The following is a 12413-nucleotide window of genomic DNA, read 5'->3' as shown; positions in this document are numbered from 1 at the left end:
GATAAAATATTCTGCTGACAAATCTAATTATTTATTAATTCTAAATTTCTAGAAGTTAGAAAAATAATTCACCATTTATTTCAAATATTCTTTCATCTTTACAAGTTGTTTTGACTGTTTTTTTGATTGGACAAGTTACTTTGAATGACATTCTTAGAAATTACATTTTTAAAGCCAGTATTGCAGGACTTTTGAGGAAGTTCCTTTTCACTTGCGAGCACAAATACTTTTTCCTTAGCCTGATTCTATGAATTGGTCAAGTTTTCTTGGTGAATAGAAACATAGTGTATGGCTTAAATATTGTAGCAATCAAGCTTGAATTTAATAGTCTGAGTAACAAGTGAACAAAGACTTCCATGCTGCATATCACTGACAGGTAAATCTAGACAGAAAATGCCTACAATGATAAAAAGTTATTAAACAATTTCTGATAACAAACAACTTTATTGAATTAATTGCCATTATATATATAGCCAATTTGTGAGTAGGAAAAAAGTTTCAATTTTTTGAATACACTGTAAAAAATATAGGTACAGAATGCCTGTAAATACCTATAAATATAGGTATACCTGTAAAGGTAATACCTATAAAGATAAAAATAGGCATATATTACATATAAATTCAACACCGGTAAAGGTAAACGTAGGTTTACCTACAAATATAGTTATATTTATTGCTCTACATTTAGCAGTGGCTGTTTTGCTTATGGGCATACCTCTGTGAAGTCCAGAATGCCTACTTTCAAGTTTTGCTGTTGATTGATAAAACTGAGTTCTGCAGAAGGAAACTGTGACCAAGTGTCTGTTCATTTCTGTTGTAGCATCTTGTATGCTGATATTGTGGGATTCACTCGCCTGGCCAGTGACTGCTCGCCAGGGGAATTGGTGCACATGCTAAACGAGCTGTTTGGCAAGTTTGATCAGATTGCAAAGGTGGGTTTCTACTGGGCTGCTACAGTTAGTTTAAATAAGTCATCTTTAAAATATTTTTTCTTCCTGGGGATTCTTCTACCGTCAGACAGCATTTCTGAGGCTTTGGCAGGAAGATTGGACTTGAAATGTGTGAAGAAAAAATCTGGCTCTGGTCTGAGTGTAACTGTGTTTCTGCCAGTGTGACAATCTGTGAAACCTAAGATAGCACTCTCTAATAGGACCAATAGAGACAGCTTGTGGAGCTTTATAAAGCTTAGTGGAAGGTGGACAGCTCTTTAAATAGATTTTTTACAATAACAAGGATTAAGAAACTGATACAGTCAGTTTTCTGATCTCTGGAAAAGCATTTAAGAGACTGTAGGACAAGGGAGACAACATTGATTGAAGCAGTTTTAATTACTGACCACAGCCTCTTGATTACTCAAGAAAAGATTCAAATATAATCAGAATATTTTCTTCTGTTGATTTAGGTGTCATTTTTATAAAAATTACATCAAACTTCATGCTATGTGTGAAGGTGAAATCAGAAACACTAAAATAGATAAAAATTTTCAGTGGTTTTTATTAGTTCAAAAACTATTGTCCAGTATTGGTTAAAAAAAAATAAAAATCTTTATATTGCCTTAGAGTACAAAAGATAGAAATAAGATTATGATTGCTAGTTTAAGGAAGTATTGCATAGTACATCTTCAAAGACATAAATGTGGAAGGCTAGGTCTTTTGATTCCATATTTCAAACAAAAAGACTTTATTTAGATTGAGTACATGATACTTTGGCTCAGTTCTTTAATCTAAGGTGTGAACAACACTGCAGATAGATGTTTTGCAGTGAACTTACTTTCTGGTTTTGCCCATTAAGGACCATAACAGATGGAGGAATCATCCGTACAAAACTCTCTGACAGCACTTCTTTTTTAGCAAGCCAAATCCTTCTCTACTGAAACAAGCTTAAGTAGAATGATTTTGTTAATATCATTTAAGTCAGTCTCTGTAACAGTAACCCTTCATTTATGTAATTCAAGTTGAAAGTGACCATCTCACCTTGCTTTTTCCTTCAGGAAAATGAATGTATGAGAATTAAAATCCTTGGTGACTGCTATTACTGTGTTTCTGGACTACCTATATCTCTTCAAAATCATGCCAAGAATTGTGTGAAAATGGGTCTGGACATGTGTGAAGCCATTAAGTAAGTACTGAACTTTTTGTTAAATATTCAACAATAAAAATTCTGTCTCTTTTCTATCTGTAGCTGTGCTGCTGGTTGAAACATACAGACCTGCAGTAGTTGGTGTGTTTCACTACAAGGTCCAGCATGCTAATCTTGATCTCAGCCTCAGCAAAGAAATGTTTCAAGATGTTGGGTTGTGCCAGGCTATCTCGTCACTGCACCATAAGGATGATTAAGGGCCTGGAGCATTGCTCATATGAGGAAAGGCTGAGATAGCTGGGACTGTTCAACCTGGAGAAGAGAAAGTTGAGGGGGAAAAATCTCATCAATGCATTTAAGTGCCTGAAGGGAGAGTGCAAAGAAGATGGAGCCAGGCTTTTTTTGGTCGTGCCCAGTGGCAGGACAAGAGATGATGGGCACAAACTGAAAGACAGGAGGTCCCCTCTGAACATCAGGAAACACTTTTTTCACTGTGAGGGTGACTGAGCACTGGCACAGGTTGCCCAGGGAGGTTGTGGAGTTTCCAGCCTTGGAGATGCTCAAAATCCAACTAGTACGGCCCTAAGCAACCTGCTCTAGCTGGCCCTGTTTTGAGCAGGAGTTGGACTAGACAATCTCCAGAGGTCCCTTCTGACCTCAACTATTCTGTGGTTCTATGATTACGAGATGGTAAATATCCCAATAGACATCAGTTAGGACTTGGGAAGCTTTGGTTTTTGCAGAGTCATGATGCTGCCACCCACCTGTTAGTCCAACGGCTCTGTGAGAGGCCAGAGCTCCAGGCTCCTGATGAGTTTGGAGTTCAGTGGCAGTCAGGAGCAGTTGCCCCTCCACAGTTAAGATACCTCAAGCCCTGAGCCTGTGGAGTGATACTGAGCACGTCTACCAAAGACATTTCTAACGGCTTAAAGATTCCTGGGCTGAGAGGCCTACTTCCCATGTTGTTAAATAAGCAATAAAATGTGCCTGTCTTACTAGAGCCCAGGTTTAGGTTTAGTTTCAACTTGTCTGTAATTCATTTTTTAGGTGAGGACTTTCTAAAAAGTTTTGTCAGTTAACACATTAAGGCACCATTGAGAATTCTGTGGTTATCAGCAGTATTTTGGATTTGTGGGTTACTGTATTTGTCCCTTATTTCTTTCCCAAAATCATTGTGCTTGTTCTGTCTTTGAAATAGAAAACAGAACAAGGTATTTGAGAATCCTAATGTTACTGCTTTTGAATTAGCAGTTGTAACTTACTTCAAGTAACTCAAGTAATAACAGGAGACTTGATATAATTGTGAAAGAGGAAAAAGAAATATGGTTGTATCTGATGGGTTGACACTGGTAAGGCATCTGAGGATACAACTAAAGGCATACTTGAGGAATCCTCTAGCTTATTACTGAAGAGTATATTGGGAATGGATTATAGGCAACTGTAGCAGTTCTGAAGACGATGGGACTTCAAAGAAGTCTTGCGAAAGGGCAGCTTTACTCCCCCTCATCTCTTCACCTGACTGCTGTCTGAACTCTCAGTGCAGAGTAGAAATAACTCTTTGGTAAGCTGCCTGCCCTGAATGAGTTCTGCCACCAAAGCTGGACACATTTCAGTATGAGGGTACTTAAACCTAGTTTGGATGTCTGCACATCATGCTGAAGGGTCTTAAACCTGCCTATCCAGAAACTTCAGCTCAGTATTGTAGTTTATTTGTTAAGCAAGGGTCTGATTCTGTTAGCTTATTTAGAAAACATTTTGTGAGGAAAGGACAATTAAAAAACCTTCCACTTCTTTTTTTTAGCCAAAGTCAGATAAGTCATTGTCTGTAATTCATACCTGAAGTTCTTTTTAGCTTTTAGGAGTTAAAATACTGTAAATGGTTACTTACAGCAGTTATCATTAATGGCACAAATATCTTTTCTGTAGGAAAGCTGTTTCCTTTGACTAAAATTACAGTATATCTAGGTGAGCTACACTTTACAAAAATATGTATCACGTGGAGGTCTGGATATTTGGTAGTCATCTCTGTGATTTGTTTTTTTAAACAGCTGGACTTTGGTTTTAAAACTTGGTATGCTCTTCTGTAAGTTTCAGTTCCAATTTTGATGGTTTTGCCCAAATCACATTTACCGCTGCCCAGGTAGCAAAGTAAGCAATTACCTCATCATTGTGAGGTATATGTGTGGTGTGCACCTCATCATGAAATGGATAGTTATGTTGAACAGTGTTGTCTCAGTGATTAACTAAACAGGCATACAAAAGTGAATCCTCTAATCCTTAAATACTATCCTCATATGTGTGTAATTGTAGTCACAAGATGGTTTTGGCTTTCAGTTGCCTGGTCTTGTGATTTGATCCGGGGTAATCACTGTATGGGTAGGTTGATTAATGCAAATTTGGTTCTTTTCCTTTTAAGATATTCATGGAAAAGGTGTAGTATTTGTGGAAACTGGGATTTTTATCTCCTTGCTTTAGGGATCTTTTGTAAAACTAACCTCTGTACAGGAATCAGGTTGCTGCATTTTCTAAAATGTTTTTTCTTCATCCAGATATGGTTGTACCTTACATTGTGTCCAAATAAATCTATTTTTTTAAATGGTACTTGGAGTACTTCTCCTTGCCAAGCATTAAAATCTACAGAGTTGGCTGTTTCCTCAGTTGCTTTCACTGGATGCTTTCTCTTTTTCATTTAGATATACTAGAACATTATTGTAACTAAACCAATTGCTTCTCTAGTATATTAGGAACTAAAGCTGACATCCCTTCAGTAGAGCAGTAGGTAAAAGAGTTTCTGTCCCTAAGTTCTGACTCTCCCCCTATTCTGGGGTTGGCTTAAAAATCAGGCTGATGGAAAAACAATGCTAAGCTCAAGCCATAACTTGCCCTTTACGAAGAACTGAAAGTATAATTTTACACATCACAATGCAATGCTTTACATAAGCTCAGAGAGCAATCTGTCAGTTCCTCACATTTCAGAACTTCCCAATTTTCTTTGAAATAACTTTATGCTCAAGCTGCTATCAATTATGTTCGTTGTTAATGCCAGGTGATAAGGTCCTCCTTGGTAAGAGCAGTGTTACAGAGTAGAAGATTATCTTTTAGTTGTATAGCACATTCTGATCTGACTTTACTACTGTAGTCAGAATTCACAACGCTCCTGTAGACAGATGCCTGATTATCACAGCCTGTTTACATCTCTGTAAGAAGTGAGGAATCTGTACCCCATGTTTTGAAATGCTTTCAAAGTATTATGTCAAGTGTTGCAGCCTGCAGGTGAATAGAAATTACTGATTATTAATCAACTCCATATTTCGATGTGTGATTGCTGCATCTTTGTGTGGAAGCATCTCCTGAAATACTTCTGTGGCCTGTAAAACTAGACATAGTAATACTCTTGCTGTTGGAAGTGTGTCACTCAATATATGTTTGACTCACTCTGTCTAAAATATCTTTTTTGTCAGATATGAGTTTTTGTTATATTCAGTCACTGAGGTGCAAACTGACCCCTCAGTGTGTAAGTTACTGAAATAAAGCCATTTGCTGTTTGGATTAACAGTTCTATATAGGTTTTACCACCTGAAGATGGTTTCAGTTCCAGTTGTCTTTGAAGCAAAAAGGAAGATTTCTACCAAATTACTAGGTGATCTGTAGTACAAAGCCTTGTTCAGTCTTGTTTCCTAATGGTGTGTAGCTCCATTTTGAGCAATTCAGCCTCACTACACTACGGATTGTTTCCACTTAAACATGTTAGTAGTCCCATTGATTAGTTGCTTTACTTCTCTGCTCTATGTTGGAACAAATCCAATGTTTCTTATAGTCTGCAGCCTGCTTGCCCAGGAGTGGGATGCTCACCTTATCAAGCCATAGATGCCAGTGCTGCATGTAATGTTGAGAACTGGCCACCTTAATTGGGTTCTTTAAGGCTAGAGCTTATCTCTTAAGGCAAAATATGTTTGTGTATGAATATATGTGCTGTTTTCCTTCAGCCCAAACTCCACCCCCTTGTCTGTCTGATGACTTCCTAATTTACATATTTCTCAGCCACAGATTCTCAAAGGCTGTCTTTGATTTGGTAGCGTGAAATGAGTTCCATTTCAGAGGAAAGTGAAAGAAACTGTTGGAGGAGATGGTCGTACCAATTTGAAAGCTAGATACAAAATAAAATTATCCTTTTTAGGTATGATGTCATTCCTGCAGGTCTGATCCAAAAAGGAACTATGCTTTTAAAACTGGCAATTTGCAGGGAACTAAGTGCTCAAGGCTCACCGATTGTGTTAAAGTGCGTAAGAAAGGACTAGGTGAATCTTTGATACATTAGTCCAGAATTATGGATGAATAAAGCTCAGATGAACAGAGTAGATGCTTTCCTAATGACCTGAACTCTTGCTTGTGTGGAGTAAAGTTGCTGCAAAGTTGCTTTACTTTACATTCTGGGAGCAGAATGAAGCCCCCATAATCCAGGGGGAAATGGTTAGTGACCTGCTACACCACTTAGGCACACACAAGTCTATGGGGCCGGATGGGATCCACCCAAGGGTACTGAGGCAGCTGGCAGAAGTGCTCACCAAGCCACTTTCCATCATTTACCAGCAGTCCTGGCTAACCAGGAAGGTCCCAGTTGACTGGAGGTTAGCAAATGTGACGCCCATCTACAAGAAGGTCCGGAAGGAGGAACCAGGGAACTACAGGCCTGTCAGCCTGACCTTGGTGTTGGGGAAGATTATGGAGGAGGTCATCTTGAGTGCCATCATGCGGCGTGTACAGGACAACCAGGTGATCAGGCCTAGTCAGCATGGGTTTTGGAAAGGCAGGTCCTGCTTGACTAACCTGATCTTCTAGGACAAGGTGACCTGCTTAGTGGATGAGGAAGAGGCTGTGGATGTTGTCTACCTAGACTTTAGTAAAGTCTTTGACATGGTTTCCCACAGCATCTCCTGGATAAACTGGCTGCTCATGGCTTGGATGGGTATACTCTTTGCTGGGTAAAAAACTGGCTGGATGGCCGGGCCCAAAGAGTGGTGGTGAATGGAGTTAAATACAGCTGGCAGCCAGTCACAAGCGGTGTTCCCCAGGGCTCTGTGTTGGGGCCAGTTCTGTTTAATAACTTTATCAATGATCTGGACGAGGGGATGGAGTGCACCCTCAGTAAGTTTGCAGACAACACCAAGTTGTGTGGGAGTGTTGATCTGCTTGAGGGTAGGAAGGCTCTGCAGAGGGACCTGGACAGGCTGGATGGATGGGCCAAGGCCAATTGTATGAGATTCAACACGGCTAAGTGTTGGGTCCTGCACTTGGGCCACAACAACCCCATGCAATGCTACAGGCTTGGGGAAGAGTGGCTGGAAAGCTGCCAGACAGAAAAGGACCTGGGCGTGTTGGTCGACAGCCACCTGAATATGAGCCAGCAGTGTGCCCAGGTGGCCAAGAAGGCCAATGGCATCCTGGCTTGTATCAAAAACAGCGTGGCCAGCAGGACTAGGGAAGTGATCGTGCCCCTGTACTCGGCACTGGTGAGGCCGCACCTCGAATACTGTGTTCAGTTTTGGGCCCCTCACTACAAGAGAGACATTGAGGTGCTGGAGCGTGTCCAAAGAAGGGCAACGAAGCTGGTGAAGGGTCTGGAGCAGAAGTCTTATGAGGAGGGACTGAGGGAACTGGGGTGGTTTAGCCTGGAGAAAAGGAGGCTGAGGGGAGACCTTATCACTCTCTACACCTACCTGAAAGCAGGTTGTAGTGAGGTGGGTGTCAGTCTCTTCTTCCAAGTAACAAGCCATAGGACGAGAGGAAACAGCCTCAAGTTGTGCCAGGGGAGGTTTAGACTCGATACTAGGAAAAATTACTTACGGAGAGGGTTGTAAAGCATTGGAACAGGCTGCCCAGGGATGTGGTGGAGTCACCATCCGTGGAAGTATTTAAAAGACATGTAGATGTGACACTTAGGGACATGGTTTAGTGGTGGACTTGACAGCGTTAGGTTAACAGTTGGACTTGATGATCTTGAAGTTCTTTTCCAACCTAAATGATTCTATGATTCTATGATTCTACAACTACCTGCAAGCTAACCATGCCTTTGAAAAACATAAAATCCTTACAAATTCAAATTTCAGGCTGCAATAGGAAAAATACAGTCTTGATGAGTATTTTGACCGCCCAGCCAGGGTGGGCACACTGACTGTAGTGTGCTGAGGGAAACCAGAGAGACCGTGGGAGCAGAAAATAAAATAATAGTGAGAAGTTTCAGATATACTTGTGTAGGTAAGGTAAGTGTCCTGTGGGGATATGATAGGCTACATTCTTAGACGCATTCAGTGCCTGCATCGTTATAGCAATTGTTCAGGGAGCAAAGGAGAGAAGAAGTACTAAACCCTAATTTGGTCCAGAGTAACACTCCTAATTTAAAATCTTCTGTGGTTTCTTTAATTTGTGAGACAGAAGAGAAGATACAGTTCCAGAACATATTCGACTTGGTCCCCTTCGTAACTCCTGAGAGCTTATTATAAAGTAAATTTTATGTCTTGCTCTCCAGAATATGGCAGGGCAGCCTTTTGACAAGCACTCCTAGAGGATAAATGTTCCTCTTCCACTTTGCCCAGTTTTGTAAAACACTTTTTTTTTTTTCCAAAGTGCTAAGCTTGTGTCATATTCCTTGTGCAGAGCAAAGTGGTGTTTGTCATTTGCCGACTGCTTACAAAAATCATTTACAAGCAGTTCAAGTGTGTCAGCTACAGGAGAGCAGTGTAAAATGGCAAAGTGAAAAGAGATATCAATAAACACTTCATAGAGACTGAGGGCATTAAAAAACTTCTCCTCTCTTCCTTTTAATAACTTCAAAATGCAGTTTAACAAAATACTTTCAGTCATGCTCCTGTTATTTTCATTTCCCAGAAAAAGAACACTTTAGAACTACTGCTTGCACATAGGATTTACCATATCAAATTAAGCCTATTAAGTTCTATGTTCCCTTTCAAAAAAAGAAGAGAAACAGGCCAGTTTAATTCTGTAATTCAGAAGGTACAGAGCTGATGATTCTCATCATTGAGACTGAAGACGTTGCTAGAACTATGAACCTGACTCATCTACAGGAGCCATTTGGGTTTCTTATTCTATAGTTGTTCCTTCCATCAACACCCTGAATTCCCCCAGGATAAATGTATGTACATGTTCCTTACTACTGCTTAGGTTTTGGTCCACATGAGTTTGGTCTTAAATACATAAATCCAGTTAAGTTACAGTCTTCCCATTTCTTAGAACTGTATAAGCCTGTAGACATCTGGATTAATTTTATAACTCTTTACATATGTCATTAGGTACCCATGTGACATACGTCTGAAAACATTCTGGTTGTTTGACTTTAGTCATCCACCTGTGATTCAGAAGAGCCTCTTCTGGAAAGATTAATGCCTATCTTATGTATAGGGCTCTTCTGAGATTTGGGTTGGGGTGAACAGATACTTCAACTCTGTCTAAAGTCACTGGAAAGGTCAAAGGTTTAGATGTGATCTGGACAGTGAGGGTGGCTTCTCATTCTTTGTATAACGATCTAGTGGGTACAGCGTTCACCAAGCATGTGGAAGGCTGTTGAGCCTATGCTTTCCACAGCCTGAATGGAACTGAGCCCATATCCCCAAAAAGCGTACAAGCCACCAGCCTGTAGAATATCCTGAGGTGCTGTGTTTTTCATCCTTCCTCTCAGAGCAGAACCATTTGCAAGCAGGTATGCAAGAGTGATGGGACCTGACAGAAGCCAGATATGAGAATGTCTCCAACGTAGATATTAGGGTCTTCAGATAGAAAGGTGCATAACAGTAGTTCGAGATCTCCAAAATATGTTTGTTGGACTGTCACTGCATTAAAAGCCATACGAAAGGCTGCCCATAGAACAAAAATAGTCCCTAAGTTCTACCATGAGACCGAACATTTCCATTACTTAGTTCAGCCCTCTCAAATAATTTCAAATGAATATAAAAGAAGGGACTTCAGACATGGACATGGGAATTAATATTTACTGCAAATACTTGCAAATATAGATAATAGTAAAGATAATATATAAAAATAATCCTAAAGAATGGAGGCAATGCTAAAAAGAAATAAATATTATCACTGATGTTACTGCTAATTTGCCTGGTAAATTAAAAGAAAACAAAGGACCTATTATGTATATTAACACAGATTTTCTTCTCAACTACAGGAAAGTGAGAGACGCAACTGGAGTTGATATTAATATGCGCGTAGGAGTGCACTCTGGGAATGTGCTTTGCGGCGTTATTGGGCTACAGAAGTGGCAGTACGATGTGTGGTCACACGATGTTACTCTGGCAAATCACATGGAAGCTGGAGGAGTCCCAGGGTAAGAATCTTCCCTGTTAACCTTTGGACACATGGCTTTTTGTACCATGGAGAAATGCATAGGTACCATGTGTTCAGCCATCAGCCTTCATGGAGAAGCCTGAACTAATTCTTAGTGCTGTCTTTAAAAAAAACCAAACAGGCGCTCAGTATTTCCTGTGATTTAAAGAGTATTTTTTTGTGGATGGAAATGTTTAGATTTATGCCCATTACAGCTTCTTAAAAGGAACTATAAATGAAGTGAGCAGCATGTAAAAAGTATATCCAAAAGCTAGTAAAAAAGGTTGATCAGGTTCAATTTATGCTTTTGATTGGTATTTGTGATTCTGTCATTCTTTTAAAATATAATTTCAGCCGTGTTCACATCACCTCAGTCACCTTGGCACATTTGAATGGAGCTTACAAAGTGGAAGATGGGGATGGAGATGTGAGGGACCCATATCTGAAAGAGCATAATGTTAAGACTTACTTTGTAATCAATCCTAAGGTTAGTAGTACTTTTATTTTGTGGGCAGTCATAGTTATTTTTGAGTAGGACCACTAATCTCTTTATTGAATAATTCACTACCATAAGATATTGATCAGAGCTATTACTGATGCCTACAAATATGTAATGTTTGCATTGCAAATCTTTCCCGCTCTTCAGAAATAAGTCTCTGATATTTCCCAGAAATATCATTAAGGATTGCAGGTTCTTAGCATCTTTCAATTTTTAAGTTCCTAAGCATGCAGATATGTGGTACCAGATGATGCATACTGCTTCAAAAGGTAATGAACACCAAGGCTGATATCACCTTTTATTCTCTGTCAACCAGGGAGAGAAGCGAAGTCCTCAGCACCACATTAGACCTCGACATACTCTTGATGGAGCCAAAATGAGAGCTTCTGTCCGCATGACCCGGTACCTGGAATCTTGGGGAGCAGCCAAGCCATTTGCACACTTGCACCACAGGGACAGCATGACCACTGAAAACGGCAAGATTAGCACAACAGTAGGGGCCTACTTATGTCATTTCATACAATTTAGCAATATTTGAAAGGAAAAAGGTGCTCACTGCTAAATACCTGGTTATTTCTGATAGAAGAAGATACACGCATTTGTACAGGGCATAAATCCAGTGAAATTGCTGGGAGCTTTTCCGTTGGCATGTGAGCTTTGGATTAGACTCTAAGGAGCCTTGTCTTGCTATAAGTGCATCTCTGAATTATAAGGAGTCCAACATACTTACTAACATACACAATTTGACCCTCTGAGCTTGAGCCCCAGTCACAGCATGTAGAGTGGCTGCTATTCACCTTGTGGAAAGACATTTTGAACGTAAAGCCAGAGTGCAACACCTTTGGAACATAAAGCCAGAGTGCAACACCTTTGCAAGACGTTTTGAACATAAAGCCAGAGTGGAACACTTTTGATACAGAGACATTCCCTGAGATTTATTGGCTATTTAGCCACATTCTCCATTTGGAACATGTCCAAACCTGGAGTAAAGGCTGTGAAGTTAGAATATCCCTGTGGTACCTGGAGTGGATGTTATTACAAGACTTCTCTGGGAACCAAGTCCATACTCACTGTAACATCTACCTTTTGAAGGTGCACTAATCACTCATCAGCTATGGCTGATGGCCTGAGTTTCACAGTGCTATAGTGCAATGTCACATCTCTTACACTGAACAGGAAAGATTTCTTTTTAATTTTACTAACACTATTTTACTGCTGTCAGTAAGACACTGTCAGTCCACAGCTTGTACATTGCATTATCTTCTACTTCTATAAAGTGCAAACATAAAGGTAAATTCTAATAGTTTTCAACATTGGCATTCAGTTTTGTTCCTGTTACACACGAGAACATAGGATTGAGTCACCTAACCCATCTTGTTCAATAAATACAGGGCATCAGAATGTGAATTGTGATGTGTTCATTACAGAAAGTACCCAGCCATCACTATTATTCACAAAATAATTGTGGCTGTGATGGCTGCTGTTGCTT

General features: G+C 39.9%; 1 protein-coding gene across 8 annotated transcripts in view; it reads left to right on the top strand.

The window, feature by feature from the left end:
* The window catches only part of ADCY2 (adenylate cyclase 2), a 239302-nt gene that overhangs the window by 152436 nt on the left and 74453 nt on the right, over window positions 1-12413 (top strand). For all 8 annotated transcript variants that reach the window (XM_075494063.1, XM_075494061.1, XM_075494060.1 and 5 more), the window contains 5 exons: window positions 821-932; window positions 1991-2118; window positions 10268-10426; window positions 10780-10912; window positions 11241-11417. In XM_075494063.1, the coding sequence (XP_075350178.1) occupies window positions 821-932; window positions 1991-2118; window positions 10268-10426; window positions 10780-10912; window positions 11241-11417 (709 nt within the window). The remainder of the gene's footprint in view (window positions 1-820; window positions 933-1990; window positions 2119-10267; window positions 10427-10779; window positions 10913-11240; window positions 11418-12413) is intronic.

The sequence above is a fragment of the Mycteria americana genome, chromosome 2, assembly GCF_035582795.1.
Source record: "Mycteria americana isolate JAX WOST 10 ecotype Jacksonville Zoo and Gardens chromosome 2, USCA_MyAme_1.0, whole genome shotgun sequence".
Lineage (NCBI taxonomy): Eukaryota > Metazoa > Chordata > Aves > Ciconiiformes > Ciconiidae > Mycteria > Mycteria americana.
Note: the sequence above shows the minus strand (reverse complement) of the source record. Positions and strands in the feature narration are given on the sequence as shown.